This window comes from Rhineura floridana, chromosome 3 (assembly GCF_030035675.1).
Source record: "Rhineura floridana isolate rRhiFlo1 chromosome 3, rRhiFlo1.hap2, whole genome shotgun sequence".
NCBI classification, from domain to species: Eukaryota; Metazoa; Chordata; class Lepidosauria; order Squamata; family Rhineuridae; genus Rhineura; species Rhineura floridana.
Window position 1 is genome coordinate 71,738,893 of NC_084482.1, and position 23,017 is coordinate 71,761,909.

The window sequence follows — 23,017 nt, forward strand, 5'->3', positions numbered from 1 at the left end:
TTGTCTACACCGACTGGTGTTGCTTCTGAGTGTTTCAGACAGGAGTCTTTCCCAGTCCTGCCTGAAGATGCTAGTGATTGTGCCAGGGATCTTCTCTATGCAAAGCATGTGATCTGCTGCTGAGCTATGGTATCTTCTGTTATGTGAAATCAAGAGAATGTAGTGCAAGCTGTATTAAGATTGGATTGTATAAAGGCCATCTTGCTGGCTACTACATGAAATGGCTGAGCATTCTTAAATGGAGTTTTGTCACTTGGCCTCTGATCAATCTGATGATTAAATAGTGTCTAAACCGTTACAAGTGTTGTATGTACGCTCACAATCTAATAGACACAATGCAACGGAAGAGAAGAGGAAAGCAAGCATTGTTTAAATTATCAGCTGATTTGGCTTCATAGAATAGTGTGTTGAATTTGGATCTGAGACATCAGAGTTCAAGTCATCCTGCAGATATCAATCAATCAATCAATCAATCAATCAATCAATCAATCAATCAATCAATCAATCAATCAATCAATCAATCAATCAATCAATCAATCAATCAATCAATCAATCAATCAATCAATCAATCAATCAATCAATCAATCAATCAATCAATCAATCAATCAATCAATCAATCAATCAATCAATCAATCAATCAATCAATCAATCAATCAATCAATCAATCAATCAATCAATCAATCAATCAATCAATCAATCAATCAATCAATCAATCAATCAATCAATCAATCAATCAATCAATCAATCAATCAATCAATCAATCAATCAATCAATCAATCAATCAATCAATCAATCAATCAATCAATCAATCAATCAATCAATCAATCAATCAATCAATCAATCAATCAATCAATCAATCAATCAATCAATCAATCAATCAATCAATCAATCAATCAATCAATCAATCAATCAATCAATCAATCAATCAATCAATCAATCAATCAATCAATCAATCAATCAATCAATCAATCAATCAATCAATCAATCAATCAATCAATCAATCAATCAATCAATCAATCAATCAATCAATCAATCAATCAATCAATCAATCACGGTCATAGACCAGCAAGATCCTGCAGATATCAACATGATAAATAGCATTAGGGAAGTCATTCTTGGTTAGCTGCTGTGTGAATCTGTAAAATATGCATATATTGTAATAAGCTTATTGTGAATGTAAAGATGATGATGGTGCACATTTAAGAGCTGAATGAGTTATATTTTACTATGCCAGTTATTTTATGAAAATTGTGTTTAACCCTGTGTTGCCTTCTTATATCATTCTGTACTAAAGCTTCCACCACTGAAACTGTAGTAAGAATGATTTATTCATGACTTTTGATATGATGTCTGAAAATACTTTGGTGAAAAGTGCTGTTAATACCAAGAATATCTGTTGAACAACAGTGATTTAAATAATACTCTATAGGACAACTTAAGCTGGCCCAACTACCAGCCAGATCAATTCAATATCTTCTGATATTTCAAGAAACAAAAAGTATCTTGCAATTATCCAAACTTAAGATTAATAACCAATCCTAGACATTGTTATAATGAAGGCCTGACTGTTGTTTCTCTTCCACAAATCTAGCTTTAAATTATGTGTGTTCTTGCAGAGGTGAATCAGGTGCTGGGAAAACAGAGAACACCAAGAAAGTAATTCAGTATCTTGCACATGTTGCTTCCTCTCATAAAGGAAGAAAGGACCACAACATTCCTGTAAGTTGTACCTAGCATATCATAATTATCTCCCTTTGTTTAATGATGTAAATAAGATTCATATTCTGTAGAAGTCTTGCTTCTAAGGCCTGGCTCATGATAAGCATATGCTGAAAAACAGACCATTTAAAGTTGTAATCAGAGTTCGTGAACACTGCTCATTGCCTATTCACTAAACAGCTGCTGTACTTTAGGGGAATAGTCATCTAATTATTATGTTATAATTGCACTCCTAGAAGTTACAATCATCAGTGGTTGGATGCCATCATGGTAAAAACGTCAAATTGCCATGTTGCTGAAAATTGCTGAAAATGTCTTTGGTAACAGTTCAGTGTAATTCAGTGTATGTGTGTTGATATGGTGAATTCTTAATGGAAATACACATTGTACAATATGCTGTTGGCTTTCATTTTTGCTGTGCCACATAGTAAGTTCTGTAGCAAAGCAAAACATTCTTGAATGAAATTTTCTTTACACGTTCACTGCCCCACTTTTGTTCTCAGTTGGATACTACAATATCTTCTGATCTTGCTGTTAGGATAAGGATTTTTGTGATACATATTTAAGACATAAGGAAGTCTCAAGTGATCTGTACCAGAAACAGTATGCTGTTGGTTTTACTGTATAATTGGTGGCTGCTATTCCTAGAGATAGAGATGTGCTTGATAACTGGGGGCTAAAAATAAAAGCCTTTAGACATTTAATAAATATTAAACATAGTTCCCAGGATTCTGTTGTACTGTAGTGTACACCAAAAATTGAATCCAAGGAAGGGTTATATCATGGAACTGCCTCACATCTCAAAGGCTATCATTGAGTTCTGTGGAGCAAAATAGACAGCAAGATGAAGCATAGGACATAAAACCAGCCCCTTACTCTGCTTCTAGAGTTCAGTCTTTTACCTAGATGGTATCTGACTACACACCTTTAATGTTCGTGCGACTGAATGGTTGAGTTACTCTTATGAGCAAAAAAGTACTGAATTTGGGACAGTGTTCTAGTTAGGAGCAAAATGTACCCTCCATTCCTGATAGTTGAAAGCTTGGCCTCCACTAAAGGAGTCCTGTGGTGTAGGTTCATGTGTATACTGAATGTGGGCACGTGCAGAGCATATATACTGTGCATGTACCCACCCATGCACCTAGATATGTTCCATGTAATGTATACATCCTCTCCAGATGTACTCTGCCTACTATATGGGGAAGTGTGAAATCACATCTGAATACACCATGAAAACAAAGTGTATTGTGTAGGTATAGGACTATTAAGGTCTGTATCTGCTACCTCCCTTAATTCTACAACTTTTGTAAATTATAAATTTCTTGGCTTTGAGGAAAAACAACAGCACATTGATGTTCTTGAAACTAGTATTGGCTTGTAGATATGACAAAGGCATGTTTTGGGCTGCTGGCTTTATTTGCCCACGGTATTCATTGTAAAGTGCATAGTAAATGTGTAATTGAGTTGTCTAATTGATAACATAGAAGTACAGGGTTGAATTTTGTGACATTTCTCTTAACTCTGTTGCTTTCTATGAACAGATACTTGATGTTGCTGCTGCAATAGAGAGCTTTAATTTAACATCTCTTGTATAGATAGTCCAACTTTGATAAAAGGCACTGTGAACAAAGAAAGAAGTCTCAGACTGTTCAGCTTCTGATTTTTGTGTGTGTGTGATGCTGTTACATTTGTAAACTTTGGCAAATTGTGTGCTATGGCTTCCTAAGTTTGGGATATATTTCGGAGTGATGCAGGGTTCTGATACTGCATATTGATGCCACATCTTCTTTTGTGTTAGTGGAATACCCTATTAGTGCATGCAGAGGAATTCCTATCTTGCAAAAGATCCAGCTCCAGCAGTTTTTTTTATCAGGTTTTTTGACAGAACCTTTTGGAAGCGTGGCATTTAATTAAGGCTTGAGAGCATATATCAGTCCATATTATGAATCCAAACGTTTTCTAAAAGAAGCCACTATCAGACTACTTTATACTATGAAATACGATTATTGCACAAGAAAGTTAACATTTAATCCTGTCTGGCTAAAATTTAGCTATTGCTTTGAACAGAGCGGCTAAACAAAATATGCTAGCATTTATATGAGAGTGAAATCTTGCATATGGATGGGAGGGGAAGGTCAGATTTGCTAACATGTGAATTTATTTGTTTACAACAAACAGCCCGAATCACCTAAGCCAGTGAAACACCAGGCAAGTGTCTTTTTTAATGCTTTTGAATATTATATAGGCTTAATCTTTCCCATTTTACATTTTTAGGAGACTACCTATCAACATCCAATATAAATATACAAGTAATTTCTGGTGCAGGCATGCAACTCATAGTAAGCTTCATTGTTGCATAAGTACAGAAACACAAAGATAGAATTATCCTTTGAGTGTTCATATCACTCAATTTAAGTCATAAACTAGTGCACCATGTATTCTCCCAGCTTACTGGACATTATTGTCCCATATTTTGCTGACTTTATTGGAAAAGAGTGTTTTAGTGCTGAAATACCTAGAGACTGTCTACGGCCCAGGGTAATGCTGAACTATAGGCCCCCTAGAGCTGGTACAGTAAACTGACTCCATTGGTTCTTAGCTCTAGAGGTCAGTGGGGGAAGAGTGCATGTGAATTCCAGGACTGATTTATCTTGGATTCTCTTTTTCCCCCTTCCTTTCCTGACTCAGTCACCAGCCTAATTGAACAAGTGGCTATTACTTCCTGTATAATGTCTTGAAGTGATACCTTCTATGTACAAATGTTGAGGCTGAAACTGAAGGAAGACTTTTGGAATGAGTTTGCCATGACTCTTTTGGCATGTGGATTGCAGGAACAGTCTAAATTGTGCTAAAGGTGAAACCATTCATGATTTGGTAGGTGGTTGGCAGGTTAGTTATTTGGTCCGGTATGTAAGCTTAAGCGCCATTAGTTGTATTGGCAAGGGAAAAGCTAATACTGCTTACTTCCTATGAAAATGCGTGGGAACAACAGATTCTATTATAGCTGGCTTACTCATTGGCTGGGTGACTGGAGAAGGATTATTTGAGTGTAGAACAAAACATGGGTGGTTGTCCCTGGTGATGCAGCCAGATGAGGCAAGATATATGTTCTTGCTACCTCAGGGATGCTATTGTCATGTTCACTAGGTTTATTTAATTCTGTGAAGAGTCCATTACAGTCTTGGTCCAGAATTTCTAAAAAAGACGAATAAACTGTCCAATAGGAGCCCAGTAAAGCATTTTGAATTTTTCATCCGTGTGTTTCTGTAGCTATCATAAGTTCATAACCATTGATATTTTGTTTCATTGTCATTTTGAACTGCAGAGTGGATCCCTGTTGTATGTGAGTAGCATGTAGCCCTTCCAGCTTCTCACCACACTGTCAAAATTAGTCAAATCACAGGGATGCTGAGAGCAAAGCCTCTCTTCCTTATCTATAATTACACTGTTGATTTGCATGAATATATTGCATGTTATCACACCTTCACAATATTTTGGATGCTTTTTCCAAGATCTCCCTGAATTTATCTGAAAGGCAATGCAGATTTTGCCTTTGATTTAAAGCTTCCGTGATATATTACAGAATGGGATAATGGTCTTCGGATGCTTCTGTCTATTTGATATATGGCACCAAGACAATCAAGGAATGTGCGAGGAACCATAGGGCCTTAAGAAAGAATAACTAGGAAACATACTTCGAAAAGTTTATTATTGTGGTTTCGGAACCTGTTGCACTCCATGTGTTGCTGGACTGCAGCTCCCATCATCCTTGACCATTGGCTATGCCGGCTGGGAATGATGAAAACTGGAGGCCAACAACAACTGGAGGGCCACAGCTTCTCCATCCCTGTTTTATATGGAAGCAATTCCACAAACCTCAAGGTCTTATTTCATAGAGACTAAGTGAAAGAGTTGTTTTATCCCGGCTACCTTTCACCAAAAAGCCTAAAAACTGCCTTGTGTCTCCCCAAAGAATAACTCAAAGTAGTGTGTAACTACTTTGGAGACCACAAGGTTTTAATGAAACAAAAATAAAAGTTTACTAAGATAAACAAAAGTTCTTAGGAAAAGGGTTTTCCATAGGAAAAGTTACAGAAAACTGGCATATCCCACCAACGAAACAAAAGAACAAATGAGTGACAAGATAAACACAATCCACTTTCCTTCTCTTTAGTTACAAGCCCTAAAGCTAATAACTTAGCCATGTCATACACTTTCCAGCATGTGTTTCCTTTGTCCCCTGAGATCACATCTTGATCTGAATGCCAAAGCAAGTTACTGACTGTATATATAGCCTCTGGCTACACAACTTGCACTCAGCAAGTTCAAGGAATCATAGAATCATGGAATAATAGAGTTGGAAGGGGCCATCAAGTCCAATCTCCTGCTCAATTGCAGAAATCCAAGTTAAAGCATACCCAAGTCACACCAGTCTCTTCTGAAAACACAGGCACCTCTTATGGGTTTGGCTTTTCTTCTGGGTTTGTAGTAAGCACTTAGTACTCTGGCAACACTTTTGGAAGTGAGTGGAAGTTTCCAGCATTAACTCTTTGCAGTCTCCTTCTTCTCCCCTTTGCTCTGAGCCTGTGTAGACCTTTTGGCTGAACAGGAAGCATCTTTCTCCTCCATTATGAAGCTTGGAGTCTCCCCGGTGTTTCCCTGGGCAGCAACCTTTTTTGTTCCCCCCCCCTGGAATTTCAGCCCCTTCTTCCTCATTCCTCATGGAATGTGCATGGAGTTCCTGACTCTCTCCCTCCCATTCCAACAGTCACACTTGCTTCCTGAGGAGAGGTAGTGGACATTCCCCCTCTTCAACTAATTCAAAGGCACCCAATTCACTCACCACACCTGGGTGACATGAAGGGTGTGCTCTCTTGGATCCTGTCAGCATCTCTCTGGGTCCAATCTGCTCCTCTTCCCACAGTTGCACTTTGGGGAAAGGCTCAGCTTCCCTCTTGAATTCTGGCAGGCTCACTTGAAGGGAAGGGGCTGTCTGTCTGGGTTCCACACTCTCCCTCTACATTTGGGAATTCTCTGGGAGAAGCCCAACTGCTTTCCCACCTTACTTGTGTAACTTCAAGGAGGGAGATGGCAACCCCTTCTTCTGTACCCTGAGCAACTGCATCTCCCCAGATGCTGGCTTGCTTGCTCTATTGATTCCTTTGCAATTCCTCTTTTCCAGCTGGGGACTGGGTTGCAACCAGGAACTTTTGTGGTTCCTTAGGTGTAACTGCACATTTGTCTCCTTGCTGTGCACTTAACAGCTCTGCCTACGTACATAGGTCTTTCCAGGTAGGAACTGAGACTTTGACCCTCTCAGCTCTCTCCCCTCAGCTATAACTGCATCCTCAAGGATGCCCACTGACTCTCTTTGCATCCCCTTCTTTTCTCACCTCAGGACTGGATTGCAACCAGGAACTTCTGGGGCTCTGCAGGAATAACCCCAACTCCATTGCTGAGCACTTAGCTGCTCCTTCGCTACAGTTTCTCACACCGGTGTCGGGCTTCCTGCAGCTCTCTTTTCTGCTTCGGTCTTTGCATTTCCCTATGAAATTGGGCCTCTTGCTGCTCCCTTTGGGCTCATATTTTCATTTCCCAGAGTTCCAGTTCTTCTTTAACCAGATATAAGCTGGTTCCATCCATAAGTTTCCAATGATTTTGGGTTTTGGTGCTAACTCACTCCACCAGGAGACCCTTTACCACATTTATGACCAGGAGCTGCTATATTCATGATCAAGTGCTGTACCATTTTCTAACCTGTCTGGTACCTACTTTGTACTGAAAAATAAAAACAAAAACTTTTCTTTCAGAGGGGTGAGGGTGGGGGAGTACACCTTTTTCAAGTTTTCAAACTTTCAAAAACTACCAGACTGGTTCACTGGTTTCTGGAACCCAAACACTTTAAAAAATACCACCATTTACTTGGATCACACCAATAATTCAGTCCCACTGCATTGCCACTACATGTGATGGTACACTCTGCTTTGGCTGAGAATTCCTTCCCCTCACATGGCACAGGACTCTGGGAAGCTGGGGTGCCATCACAGGGCAAATGAACTTGTCAGGGAAATCTGGAATTTGATTTTGCTTGCTGAGGACAACTGAAGGCATGCTAGTGTGCTTGGACTGTATTCCATGAAAAGTTGTTGTTGGCATATCTACGATTTTCATAACTGTTCCAAACTGAGACCAACCCTGTTCTTTATTAGATGTATTCTGGCAGACTCTCCAAGCAGAGCCCATTTTTAGGTTCATATTGTTTACGAACCACTGTTTCTGCTTGTCAGACCAGATCTTTCTGTGTTTTCATTTGAATGAAACTATCTGTTTAGGCCCTAGTTACTTTGTTTCTGTATTTTCTTTTTTGTGTTTTTCAAAGCACATTGAAAGGCATTTTGCTGAGACTAAGCCAGTTATCCTTCATAAATGTGGAACTAGCAAGAACCTGCCACACAGGGTTAAGATCCAATCGACAACTATGTGTGTCTTTCCTGTATGGAGGTTTTTCAGTTATGGACATGGACCAAGCTAATAAACCTTGAACTTCCTTAAGTTCTTTTCATACTGTAGATATAATGGTTAGAGACAGGTAATCATTGAGATAAGTCAGTTTGAAATTATGTTATGTTCGTAGAATCTGAATAAATAAAACACCTTTTGAGGTAAATAGGAGAGCTGAACAATTGCTTCAGTCTCTCTCACTGCCATCAATGAGACTTAAAAGTGCTTAGTTTTAGCTGAATAACCAGGGAATGTTCAGTCAAGAGCTTGAGCAAGAATTCTGTTTAGCGAATGCACTTTTTAAAAGATGCTGCACAGATGTTTAAATATAGTAGGCAAAAATCTTTAACACATTATGACCAAACAAAAGTAATCTTAACAGTGAAATATTGGTTGGTATTTCAAAACAGTTGCATTAGTGATAATGGAGGCCTCTGTGGTAAGGCAGCATTTCAAAGATTCATTTGTGTTCTATAAACAATAAAGATTGACTGGAAAAAGCAGACCTGTAAGTGGTGCTAATATTAATTTTGCAATTATATTCCAGATATTCATTGCCCCACACCTTTGCTGTCCAAGATATGGCAACAAATTCTCATCTCTCACCAAGTTGTCTCCTTATTGGGCTAATGGATACACACAGGTGTTAACATGGACAGCAGTGATATAAGAATTCTCCCTAAGATATCTGGGCTGGCAACTCGGGCATCTCTCTTTTTTTAAAAAAAAAGAGCTTTAAAAGAAACTTGCAAAATTAGCTTTATGTCCTTTGTATAAAGTTGTGATACCTTTTGACCTCATGTTTGAAAACAATCAGAGCAAAGGTAAGATGGCAGATTTAAAATTCAACAATGGTGATCACTCCAATTCAAACCAGTACTATGAGATCATAAACGGTTTTCATTTAGAAGTAGAAGTAGAAATCTTTCTAAATAGCATAGATCAGTGGCAAACACATGTTGCTCTGCCCAGTTGATTATTCAAAATGCTGAATGTCTTCTTCCCCAAGTATTTTTTCCTTGATCTTTGCACATTCCTAATTTTTACTTTGTCAAGCCATTTAGCTGCCTTGAGCACTTTGATCTTAGTGAAAGGTTGGAGCATAATTGTTTTTTGAAACAAATGTTTGAAAGGTGCCAGTTTGTAAAACCTGTGCTTTATTCATTAGCCCTAAAATTAAATTTTTCTTTATTGTTTAATACCATATTTTCCATACCCTTCTTTTTATAATGTCCATCTCAACTGTTAACAGCATTAAGGATATTTTGAAGATGCTGTATTGAGAAGACAAGTGGGGTCTCAGCAACTGAAAAAGGAAACTGCATCTGAGAAATCATGCTGCTCTTGTATTGGATTTGCCTAACTTTGTGTTTATGTCCGTGTGTTTGCTCTCAGGGTGAACTGGAGCGTCAGCTTCTGCAGGCCAATCCCATTCTGGAATCCTTCGGGAATGCAAAGACTGTGAAAAATGATAATTCCTCCCGTTTTGTAAGTCTGTTTTTTTGAAAAGCAAAACATCCTTAATTAAATGCTAAACTTTTTTTCTAGGCAAACTCACTCTTAAGAAAAATATTGAAATTGTCCTCATTTTCAAACGTAGTCTTGGCTTTTAATGCACAAATATGCTGGAAGTGACCAAACTCATATTATAAGGCTAGGAAACTCTTGGCCATGAAAAACTTGATTCAGGTGTACAGACTTTTAGGCCAATGTCTGGGTATATTCCAGCCCTTGTATATTCTCAGATAAGGCCCTGTTTCTGTGCCGGTTACAGATCTGACAGTGCAAACATATATATGCCTACTCAGACCTATTGAGTTAATGAGGCTTATTCCCAGGTGAGTGGATATAGGATGCAGCCTAAACATTTCCTTCCCCTGTTGTGTTGATGTAGACGTATCTTGGATATATGACTGCTTCCCTCCCTATCAAGTTCCATGTTTACATACAATAGATATACAACAAATATGAGCTCAGTGTTAATTTTTCAGTAAACCACATCACAACTGTGAAGTTCACAGTAAAAAGAACTGACTTGTTTTTACCTCATTCCCAATAACAGGGGTGGAGAACCTACTGGGCCAGTAATGCCTTCATGGTATCCTATTTGGCCCCTGAGGTCATTTCCCCCAAACCATGTCCACAGCTGCCCACCAGCTGATGTCACTAGTGACGTAAGCTGATGGCCGGGAGGACAGGGAACAAGATCATGCAGCAAAAGCAGTAGCATTAAAGCCCTAGCTGAGCAGGCATTAAAGCCCTGCGCAAAAGTGCCCTTTGAAGCAGCTCATGTGCTCACAAGCTACTTTCAAAGATGCTTTAAGACAGCTCCTGCACTTCCGTTTGCTCAAACAGGAGTAAAAGGGCTGCCTTATAGCCTTGTCCAGGTCTCCCCACTTCCCCCATTAACTTTTTGCGATTGGGGACAAAGAGGGAGGGAGGAGACTTGGAAAAGCTTTGTTTCCTCCCCTCCTCCTTGTCCATGATGTCAGGAACTTAAAGTGGGAAGGGGGGAAGACTTGCAAAGCTTTTTCAAATTCTCCCTCCCCCTTCAAGTTTCCAGTGTTGGTAACTTAATGGGGTAAGGGGGAGACTTTGAAAAGCCCCTCCCTTTGGGTACTACAGATAGGGAGAGAAGGAAGCTAGTGAAGTTCCCAAGTGCCAACAGCAAACACTGTCTTCCTTCATTCCTTTCCAGTGGCACGATGGCAGGGGGTGGGAGACAAAGGAGAGAGAGTAGCTTTTTCTCACCTTCATCCCTCCCCTTGCTGCTGCTGGCAGCAGAAGGGAGAATAGGAAGGTAATGCTGCTTGCTGCCCCTTCCCCCAGCAAGAGATTTTGACAGGTTGGCAGGGATGCCCACCTGTCAGTCACATGATGTCTTGATGTCATGTAATTGACAGGTGGCAACCATGTCCACTTGTCAAATTTGGCCCGTGAGGCTGATCCTTATAAAGATCTGGCCCATGGAGCCAAAACATTTCCTCATCCCTGCTCAGTTTATGGCTAGCATTCCAGTCTTGCTTCCAGTATAGTCTTGATTCTTTGTAAACTTCAAATGGATACTACAAGTTAAGAATCATTACCCTGCATGCTTGCATATGCGCACATATACACACAAAGCAGTGTAGCGTTTAGAGTGCTGCAGTTGGACCTGGGAGACCAGTGTTCATATCCACACTCAGCCATGAAGCTCACTGGGTGATCTTGGGCCAGTCATCCTCTTTCACCCTAATAACCTACCTGTTATCCTCCTTGTCGTAAGGATAAAATGGGAATAAGAAGTGTGTGCACCACTTGAGCTCCTTGGAGGATATAAAAGGTGGGATATAAATGTAAGAACAAAATACATCAATAAAAATAGTTTAGCATAACGACAAAGAGCATGAACTGAGAGTCTCTAGTTAAATCTTTATCCCAGCTGCTAACTGTACTTAAACAGTACAATACTTGAAACATAGACTCGTATATGTAAAACAAAATGAAAGAGGTATTTTCTTGTACCCGGGTTGGGATGTGTTAGATTAACCAAATCTCAATCTCCTGGAAGCAAGGAGATATTGTAAAATGTAAGTATTTAGGCTACTTCGTAGCTATACTATCTGAAACCTAATAGTGGCTTCTCAGATGAAACATTGGCTAAAAGTTCACAAGTTTCACTGCTCTTTTGCTCAGTTTTTATGAAAGACTCAAAGACGTGAATCCAGTGAAGTTTCTTTTCTGTAAAGACTTTAAGCATTTGTTGCCTATTACATTTTGTCTTTAAGTCTGCGCTGATGTTGTGAACATAATCACACCAATGGCTCTGGCATTATTTTTGTAATAAGTAGTTTAATGCATTCCAGATGGCGATTTATTTATGTATAAAAGTAACTTCCAGTAGTGAATATTTTAAAATTCTGATTTGATAAGAGATATCCTCCCCCAAAGGAGAAATGCATTACAAATTATTTTCACCTGATTGAAGTGTAGTAATGATATTCTAAGAAATGCATTCAAAAATTAATTTAATGGACATAACTGTAGTTGAGTGGTACTGTTTCTGCTAATAAATTTGAGTGTAGGTTATGCTAGTCAATATAATTCTTAATTTAAAGAAACCTGGATGCGTTGATATGTAAAAGTGGTAATTTCTTATCTGTGTTTTCCCTACAGGGCAAGTTCATCAGAATAAATTTTGATGTTACTGGTTACATTGTTGGGGCCAACATTGAAACATGTATCCTGTTTTCAACAACTCATTGGATAAACTGTGATTACAATTTTGCAAAGTATATTGATGCAGAGCCGCCCCTAGGCATCGGGAAGCGGGGCAGTTGCCCCGGGCCCCGCGCTTTGGGGGCCCCCACGCTTGGCGATCTGCATATAAAAGCAGCAACCGTGTCCTCCTCACGGCCGCAGTAGCGAGCTGAGGGGAGCATAGAAATGAGCCGGGAGGAAGAGGTGCAGCAGCGGTCTCCTGATGGCTGCGGTAGCGAGCCGGGAAGGAGAAAACCTCGCAGCGAGAAACGCTAAGCGAGTCTACAACAAAGGCTGCAAAAAAAGGAGCCGCAGCTGAAAAATACAAAGCCGCCGCCACCGCCAACAAAGGCTGCAAAAAAGGGAGCCGCAGCTGGAAGCTCCTAGCAGCTGAAATACAAAGCCTCCGCCGCTGCCTGGAGGAAAGGATATATAGAGAGAGAAAGAATGTGGGGGGGCCCCAACTATGCTTTTGCCCCGGGCCCCGCATATGCTAAGGGAGGGCCTGTATTGATGGCTTGGTTTAAAATATAGTGGACAGTTCTACATTGGCTATGTTGGAGAACTTTGGGTTCACATAGAGGTTGACTTTCATTATTGATTTGTAGCATAAATGCCAAATATACACAGATATGCATATTAAGGGCATTCTGATGCCCACTCCTGACTTCTAATAATTTTTAAAAAAAACACTACAGCAGACTGGTTCTCAGTGCTGTACAGATGATTTCTGGAACCGTTGGTCCTCCAGATATTCCTGAACTACAACTCTCATCATCCCTGCCCATCAGCCATGCTTGCTGGTGCTGATGGGAGCTGTAGTTCGGAAGCATCTGGAGGGCCAAATATTCTGCACACCTACTATACAGGCTCAGGTTCTGCTAAAATAAATAAAGCTTCGTCATTGAGTAGTCCGAAGACTGAGTTGCAAGGCTATGTTCTGTCTTGGTATACACTGGAGTTGCACCTGTGTGATTTTTTTTTGCTGGTAAAATTACTCATGGACTAGATATGATAGGAACTAATTAAAATTAGTAACTGTTTACAGCTTTTATGACCGGTTAAGAACTGTGCACGACAGTATGCAGTTTTGCAGAAAGTGGAAGTTTGTTTGTTTCAACTGTTTTGATTGTTTACCACTTTCTCCTTAAGTCTGCATAGGCTGCACTTCCATGTTACCTATTTTTTCTTTCTAAAGTTCTTTTAGCTGTGAGAGCCATCTTAACACACATACACACAGGAAAAATGCCTGTCCCATTGTTGTAGACCTCACACTCTGCACAGCTCCCTGATATCTGAACTTGGTATTTATTTATTTATATAATATTTATACCCCGCCCTACTTCCGGAGAACTAAGGGCGGCTTACAATTAAGAACCATAAACAATTAAAACAGTAATCATACAGATTAAGAAGTTTAAAATGATTAAAAATCAAGAGAAAATAAAAATATTTGTCAATTTCAGTTAAAAGCTCGTCTAAATAAAACAGTCTTCACCTGGGCACGAAAAGACAAAAGCAAAGGGGCCAATCGAACCTCACTGGGGAGGGAGTTCCACAATCTGGGGGCAGCCAGCGAAAAGGCCCTATTCTGTGTTTTAGTAAAAAGAACTTGCGGAAAAGATGGAATAGTGAGTAAGGTCTCACCAGATGATCTTAAAGTCCGGATAGGTTCATAGAGGGAGACACGATCTAACAGATAACCTGGACCTAAGTCGTATAAGGCTTTATAGGTCAAAACCAGCACTTTGAGTTGTGCCCGGAAACAAATTGGTAGCCAGTGGAGCTGGTGTAACAGAGGAGTTGTATGTTCTTGGGGCCCAGCTCCAGTTAACATTCTGGCAGCTGCTCTTTGTACCAATTTAAGTTTCCGAGCAGGCTTCAAGGGCAGCCCCACGTAGAGCGCGTTACAGTAATCTAATCGGGATGTAACTAAGGCATGTGTCACCGTAGTCAATTCTGGCACGTCAAGGAACGGGCGCAACTGGCGAACTTAGTTGAGCAAAAGCACTCCCGGCCACAGCAGAGACCTGGGCCTCCAGGCTCAAAGCCGAGTCCAGGAGTACTCCCAGACTGCGAACCTGTGATTTCAGGGGGAGTGTTACCCCATCCAGCACAAGTTGAATCCCTATTCCCTGATCCGTCTTACGACTGATAAGGAGCACCTCTGTCTTGTCGGGATTTAGTTTCAGCTTGTTCTTCCCCATCCAGTCCATCACTGATACCAGGCATCGGTTTAGAACCTGGACAGCTTCCTTGGTATCATTAGGTGGAAAGGAGAAATAGAGCTGGGTGTCATCCGCATATTGGTGGCACCGAACCCCAAAACTCTGGATAACCTTTCCCAGCGGTTTCATATAGATATTAAATAACATGGGGGACAGAACTGAACCCTGGGGGACCCCATAGGTCAAAGGCCAAGAGGTCGAGCAGGCATCCCCCATACCCACCCTCTGGGTCCGTCCCTCTAGGAAGGATCAAAGCCATTGTAGCACCGTGCCTCCAAGTCCCATCCCAGATAGGCGACCCAGCAGGATACCATGGTCGATGGTATCGAAAGCAGCTGAGAGATCCAGTAGAACTAACAGGGACACACTCCCCCTGTCCAGTTCCCTGCGGAGGTCATCTACCAAGGCGACCAAAGCTGTCTCAGTTCCATGGCCGGGCCTGAAGCCAGATTGAAATGGATCAAGATAGTCCGTCTCATCCAAAAAGCACTGGAGCTGGGCGGCTACGGTATGGGCCCCTAGGTTCTAGAATCAAGAGATGAGCTTGTGCACCCTGGCCATATGATTGTGTCTGCAAATAAAAACAGAGCCCTTGGCTTTGTGGACAGATATGATATATCTTGCTGCTTGTTTCTATAGTGTTCGTGCTGTTGAAATGCAACCCTCCAAAGTGACAAAATGGAAGGTTGGCGGGAGTTCACAAAACCCTAATAAGAACAGGATCCCTCCTTTCACTGACGTATTATATCAGTGTCTCTGAGTTTACTATGAAGTATTGCACGTCTGCTCAATTTATGGATTTTCTTTTCATTTCTTTTTTTATTTAAAGAGAATGATTTTGATCCGATTGATTTCTGAATAGTGCAGTTTATGGTGGGTGTAGCTCAGACTATTTGGAAGAAGTATTGGGTCGTTTAACAATATTAAAATTACTAATTTGACAAATTAAGTTTTCCCTGAGTGGCATGACACCAGGTGGCTGTCCTGCCCCAAAGTTGAGAGACTCAGACTCAACAATGGTGTTTTCTCTTTTTATTAAAATAATAGACAGTTGCAATGCAGAGCACCTCATGAAGCTAGCTACTCTTAGCTTCTTTCTAACACTAGCTTAGCATGACTTCTCGACTACAAATGTTGACTCAGTCTGCTTAAGTAGGTTGGGAGCGCACGCGCAAACGGAGGCTCCTCCTTAGTTGAGTCTGTTGAATTTCCCACTTCGAGCAGCTTCATGAGCAGAGCAAAGGTGGAATCTTGGCCATTCTGTCGTCTTCCTCCTCTGATGGAGGGGGCCTGCTAACTGTCAGTTCAGGCCTGGAAGGTGGAGGTGTTCCCGGCTGGGAAGCGTCTCACAGGCTTGGCTGAGCTTCCGCACGGGGGTCTGGAGTTGCGGGGGCTGTGGAGTCCAAGACTGGGGTTGGAGCGCCCTCTAAGTCCATTCCGCTGCCAGCCCCTCCCCAAGTGATTTGTCCCAGTCTGCGTCCTCATCCTCTGACTCACCCCTGCCTGACCACTCTTGCCTGGTGGGGGTCACAACATTCCCCCCCATGCTGACTCCACCCCACCCTGGGGGCTTGGGTTTACCTGGGTAGGCTTCATGGAACTCTCTCACCAATTCCGGCATGTGAATGTATGTAGCTGATTCCTAGGGTCTTTCCTCTGGACTGTAGCCACGCCAATGGATTCAGTGCTGCAGCTTCCCTCTGCAGCAGTGCGAGTCGAGGACCTGCTCCACCTTGTACTCCTCCTGTCCATCAACCATGACTGGTGGTGATGTGGTGTCATTGGGGTCCGGTGGTTTCTCTAGTGTGGGCAGCGAGCGATGGAACATGGGGTAGATTTTCATGGAGGCAGGTAGATGGAGACAAAAGACCACTGGATTGATCTGTGCCTCTACTTCAGAGGGCCCCACCCTCCGATCTTCCAGCTTATGGCAGGGTACTTGCTTCAGCAGGTAACGCATGGAGAGCCACACTTTATCACCCACTTGTATCTTCAGATTAGACTGGTGGCGTTGGTCCACTACTTAGGTCTAGCTAGCTGTTCCTGCAACAGTTGCTGTATTGCCTGCAACTCTTGCACAAACTCTGCTGCTGAGGGAATGGCCAGGTTGGAGTTGTGGGTGGGGAACGTGTGTGGGTGATAACCAACATTGGCAAAAAACATGCACAGAGTTGTTATAGGATAACTCTGCCAAGGGTAGCAAAGACACCCAATTGTCCTGCTGGTAGTTGACATAGCAACATAGTTATTGTTCCAGGGTGGCATTCTTTTTATATTTGTCCATCCATTTGGGGGTGATGAGAGGATGACAATCTTAAGTTTGATCTGTAACAGCTGCCACAGGGCCTGCCAGAAATGGGTTGCGAACTGGGGCCCCTGGTCTGAGACCAGACTGGTGGGGAGACCATGCAGCCGGAAAATATGCTGAACAAATAACTAGGCGATTTCTTTGGCTGTCAGCACACCAACGCAGGGGATGAAATGAGCCATTTTACTGAAGGCGTCCACGACCACCAGCATGGTGGTCTTTCCATGGGACGCAGGTAAGTCAGTGATAAAGTGCAGGGTCACCGTTTGCCATGGACCCTCAGGTGTGGGTAGTGGCTCCAGTAACCTCACGGGTCATCCTGGGGTGTGCTTAGCCCTCATGCAGGTAGGGGAGGACTGGCCATACCTCTAAACGTCATGCTTTACTCTTGGCCACCAGAAGTCTCTCATGACAGCCTGTAAAATCTTAAACGCTACAAGTGCCCTGTTGTCAGGGAGTCAAGGCATTGCCGAATTCCTCTGGCGCGGATCTCTCCTGGAGGCACATACAGTGCTTCAAAGTGGTAGAGCAACCCCCCTCTGTGAGAGAACCCTGGTGTGGAGTCCTGTGATGGCTGCTCCAACTCTCGCACTCTCTCTTGGGCAAAAGGGTTTTGCTCTTGTGCATGGTGCAATTCCTCCAGCCATGGAGCAGGGCAAGTCACCACCACCAACCTTTTGGGGGGGGGTATGATGTGACATGACAGAGATCAGGCTTCATTGTAGTCTGGCTTGCGGGACAGGACATCAGTCTGGTGGTTTTGTGCCTGAGGAATATAGGTATTATGAAAGTGGAACCTAGCAAAGAACTGTGCCCACCGCACCTGCCGCTGGTTCAACTTGTGGGCCGTCTGAAGACTCAAGTTTCCGATGGTCAGTGTGGAACTCCGCCTCAAGTTGAGCCCTTTGCAAGAGGTGCCGCCAGGTCTCGAATGCATCACAGATGGCTAGTAGCTCCTTTTCCCAAACAGTGTAATTCCTTTCCACACTAGACAGCTTGTGCGAGAAGTAGGCGCAGGGCTGAAGCTTCCCACGCCATTTTGTCTGGTTGTAATAATGCTGCTCTGATGGCTACATCCGAGGCATTCGTTTCTACCACAAAAGGTCCATGTGGGTCTGATGCTGGAGTATGGGTTCTGAGGCAAACAGCAGCTTCAATTTCTTGAATGCCTGTTGAGTTGCATTGGTCCAACGAAAAGGGGTCAGGTCCTTTCAAGCACTCAGTTAATGGGTCTGTCATGTTAGAGAAAGCAGCGATGAAACGTCTGTAAAATGTAAATATACTGCCTTCAAGTCGTTTCCGACTTACAGCGACCCTATGAATAGGGTTTTCATAAGGCTGAGAGGCAGTGTCTGGCCCAAGGTCACCCAATGAGCTTCATGGCTATGTGGGGATTCGAACCCTGGTCTCCCAAGTTGTAGTTCAACACCTTAACCACCACACTACACTGGCTCTCAGTAGTTGGCAAACCCCAGGAACCTCTATAGTTCTTTTTTGTTTTGGGGAGGATGCCAAGAGAGTACACTGCACACCTTTTCCAGGTCAATCCAATATCCCAAGAAGTCCAAGGTGATCAAGTCGAAACCACACTTCTCAAAATTGGCATAGAAGTGATGCTTTCACAGTCTTTGTAACACTGCCCAGACATGCGCTTCATGCTGCCTTGGGGAGTCAGAGTAAATAAGGATGTCATCTAAATTAGACTATCCTAAAGTGGTCCAGGTAGTCTCGAAAGATGTAATTCATGAAATTTTGGAAGACAGCTAGGGCATTTGATAGTCCGAATGGCATGACCAGGTATTCGAAGTGGCCGTACCAGGTCTTGAAGGCAGTCCTCCACTTGTCTCCCTCTTTGATCCTGACTAGATTATAGGCTCCATGCAGCTTGGTATAGATCTTGGCGGCTTGCAAACACTCCAGCATCTCGCAGATGAGAGGCAAGGGATATCTGTTAGAGATGGTAATTTTGTTTAGCTCCCTGTAGTCTTGACAAGGGCGTAGCTCCCCAGGCTGTGGAGTCAGTACGCCAGACCTTTGACTCCAACTTCTCTATTTTTCTACTGTCCGACTCCGACTCCTTCATAAATGGCAAATGTATATTAACTAGTAATAACACATTTACTGTAGTAAAATGGTAGCACAAGGCATTTCATCACCATGTGAATGCAGAGCTTGGGAAGGTTACTTATTTGAAATACAACTCTCACGAGCCCAATCCCTGAGGCTGATGGGAGTTGTAGTTTAAAAAAGTAACTTTTCCAAGCTCTGCATTCACGTGGTGGTGATGAAATGCCTTGTGCTACCATTTTACTACAGTAAATTTGTTATTACTAGTTAATATACATTTGCCATTTATGAAGGAGTCGGAGTCGAAGTCAGTACATTTCTGCCATCTCTGACTCCACCCAAAATTGCTCCTGACTCCTACTCCATGACTCTGACTCCACAGCCCTGGTAGCTCCCCACTTTTCTTCTTGACAAACAGTAGCAGGGCCCTGCAAGAGACTTAGATGGTCTGATGAACCCTCGCTGCAGGTTGGTGTCTAAGAACTCCCTCAGCGCTGCCAACTCCGGCTCTCACAAGGAATATGTTTGCCCTGAGGGAATGCTGTCCCCCAGGATCAAGTCTGTGGCACAGTTGTAGGAATGGTGGGGTGGTAGCTGGTCGACTTCCTTCTTATCAATAACGTCTTGGAAGACTATGTATTTTGTAGGCAGGGTAGTATCTTCAGACTGGGGCATGGCTGCCAAAGTCACCAAGGAGGCCGTCTCTGGAGAATGGCAGTGCAGCTTGCAGTAATCCAACTGGAAGGTCACGGTGGCCTGCCCCCAGGAAATGACTGCATCGTGTTGAGTCAACCAGGTCATCCCCAGCACCACCGGGAATCAGAGCAGGGTGGCTAGGTAAAACGATATTCTCTACATGTGATCCAATGTCTCCACTCGTAGCTGTGCTCCTTGGCAAAACCCAAGTCCATGAAGTTGCTGGATGTGTCCGAATCTACCATAGCAAACACTTGGATGTCTTGACCCGATGGCAGGCCTATGCGGACTGGCAGGTGTAAGGCGGACTGGCAGGTGTAAGGCAGACCTTGGTGGAAGAGACTTAACTTGGGGTCACTGAATCATGGAAGATCCCAGCTCATGGACCTCTATGAGAGAGGGGATTTGAAGTTTTCCTGCACCAGGCCTTTTTGAACTTCAATGGGCACATCTTAGGCAGGTGCCCAGCCTTCCTGCAATGTAGGGACAGCCTTCCTTCCGACACTTGTCATTCTCCACCTGTGTCAGGTGTGGCCATGCCCCCCAAGCTGCAAGGGCTCCACCCCCAGCGTTCTCAAGGTTCCCACGCTGGGGGTGATGCAGGTGTGGGGGAGAGGTATGGAAGGCTGGGTTCAAGCTGCCTCAGCTTTGTGCTGCTGGTGATGATCTTCAAGTCTGCTGTCTATCTACAGTCACAGCTGGACCAGCTCTGGGAAAGTATTCAGCTGCAGGGCGAGTGCTAGCTCATTCAGGACCTCTCCACTGAGACAATTTTGGTGTAAGTACATTAAACAGAACTCGTTGAAGTCCATCTCCTGGGCCAGGATATGAATGGTGTTTGTGTACATTGCCGCACAGTACTTCCCTTGCTTCAGGTTTCCCAGTTGATGGTACACAGTGTCCTTTCGCTGGGGGTCTCGAAATATTTCTGCCATGGCTTCAATGAAGTTGGTATACTGGGTCAACATGGGGTCATTCCAGAGCAACAACAGGGTGGCCCATTGGGCAGCCTCCCCCTCTAGGAGGTTGATGATGAAAGCCACCTTCAATGAGTCATTAGGGAATTCTGATTGCCACACTTGCATGTAGCACTTACACTGGGCTATGAATGTGATCAACTGCTCTAACTTCCCACCATAGCAAACGGGCATCCCCACTGCCATCTTGGCTCGGGGTGCGGGCATGGGCTGTATGGGGCCTTGCCCTTGCTGGATAGTATTCATCTGAGCCCCCAACTGAATCACTTGGGGGTACAAGGTCTGATACAAGTACTGGATTTTGGTTTGAAGGCTCTGTATTTCCATTAAGAAGGACTTGAAAGCTCTCTGGTAGCTCTCTACGCTGCTTGCTTCCATTCCTTCTGTCATGGGGGCATTGGTTGGAAGAGGTGGTGGCTGAGTCAAACTGTCCTGCCCGAAGTTGAGAGACTCAGACTTGACAGTGATGTTTTCTCTTTTTATTAAAATAATAATGCAATTGCAATGCAGAGTGTCTTATGAAACTAGCTACTCTTTCTAGGAACTTAGCTTCTCTCTAACACTAGCCAAGCATGACTTTGTGACTACAGATGTTCTGGGTTCCCCCCTGAGCCTGCTTAAGTAGGTTGGGAGCGGGCATGCAAACTGAGGCTCCTCCTTAATTGAGTCTGTTGAATTTCCCATTTTGAGTGTCTTCATTATTATTATTATTATTATTATTTATTAAACTTATATGCCGCCCGACTAGCCATAGCGCTCTGGGCAGTGAACAACAACATGAGCGAGGTGAAGGTGGAGCCTTGGTCAGTCTGTCGTCTTCCCTCCGATGGAGAGGGGCTGCTGACTGTCAGTTCAGGCTTGGAAGGTGGAGGTGTTCCTGGCTGGGAAGCGTTTGATGGGCCTGGCTGAGCTTCCACATGGGGGTCTGGAGTTGTGGGGGCTGTGGAGGCTGGGATTGGGGTACCCTCTAAGTCCATTCCTCTGCCAGCCCCCTCTCCAAGTGAGTCGTCCCAGTCTGCTTCCTCATCCTCTGACTCACCCCTGCCCGACCACTCTTGCCCGGATGGGGGTCACAACAGTGGCAGGAATATCCGAAGGCGGGAATGCTACCTTATCTTGTTGACTGTGGGCCTGTACTGCCCTGGACTACGAGTCACTTAAGATCCTTGTACCTTGTAATGTCATAGCACCCTCCATGAGGTCAGTGGCCGCTATGGCTACAGTTGCCACTAGTGCTCCCCTCATGGACATATGTAGGGCTACTGTATAACCTACTCCTAATTCTTTCATTAGGCACTCTAAAAGAGATTGGTACACCTCTGCTGATGCTTCCTTTGTGAGGCATGTTCTGCAGCAAGCTAGGTAGACCCTCTACTGCACCTGCTTTGGTACATCCCACCTGATGTAATATCACCCAAGGAAAATGGACCTTTGGTGACACCTGAAAGGTGATTTTCCTGGGTGCCATGACATCAGGGCCACTCCCTATTGATGGAGGCTGCCTATGATTCATGCATTATTGCCTGGTTCAGTTTTCTTCCTTATGTTTCTTTGCTAAGGCTGTTACTTAATGTGTTCTTTTATGAGTCAAGGTGGTGTCATTCTGTGCTGTTTTCCCTGTTTTTTCCCTGTATCTTTTCGTTGTTCTTGGTGTCCGTTATCATGGTGATGGAAGTCCTTTGTGAGTCTCGTCTGGAATGGGCTGGAGTAAGGACCGGAAGGAGCAGTACAAGTCTTGACTCCTGTGCATTCCTGCCTTCGGACGCTAGGCTGTGCTAGAGCCAACCTGATATCATGACACCCAGGAAATCCACCAACCCTGAGAATTTCGAATGCTAATAAAGACACAATACAAAACAGAATGTGTGAGGGAAAATGTCAAAATGTAAGACGCAAGCAGTTTGCTGTTATTAACTTAGGAGTTTGTTTCCTTTTCATGACAAAATGTGTTATTGTCAATTGGCTGCCCAGATGGATGACCTTTAATGGGAGAAGAAGGAGTGCAATCCTGTTGTTCTTACTTGATATCTTGGCACCTGTTGACACCATTGGCCATAGTATCTTCCTGAGCAGACTTAGTGAGATGGGTATTGGAGGCACTGTTTTGCAGGGCCAGATTCAGAGAACAACACTGAGCATTGATAGTTGTGCTGTGGGGTACTGCAAAGCACTGTCTTGCTCCCAGTGCTGTTTAATATCTATAAGAAGCCATTAGGAGTGGTTGCTAAAAGATTTGGAGCAAGTGTCTGCAGTACACTTATAATGCCTAGCTCTATTTGTTT

At 43.4% G+C, this 23,017-nt stretch overlaps 1 protein-coding gene across 4 annotated transcripts in view; it reads left to right on the forward strand.

Moving 5' to 3' along the window:
- The window catches only part of MYH10 (myosin heavy chain 10), a 111,467-nt gene that overhangs the window by 39,654 nt on the left and 48,796 nt on the right, over positions 1-23,017 (forward strand). For 2 of the 4 annotated variants that reach the window (XM_061616517.1, XM_061616518.1), the window contains exons 5-9: positions 1,617-1,719; positions 3,898-3,927; positions 5,045-5,062; positions 9,616-9,708; positions 12,376-12,439. In XM_061616517.1, coding sequence (XP_061472501.1) covers positions 1,617-1,719; positions 3,898-3,927; positions 5,045-5,062; positions 9,616-9,708; positions 12,376-12,439 — 308 coding nt within the window. The remainder of the gene's footprint in view (positions 1-1,616; positions 1,720-3,897; positions 3,928-5,044; positions 5,063-9,615; positions 9,709-12,375; positions 12,440-23,017) is intronic. The other 2 variants (XM_061616520.1, XM_061616521.1) reach the window with 2 other exon arrangements.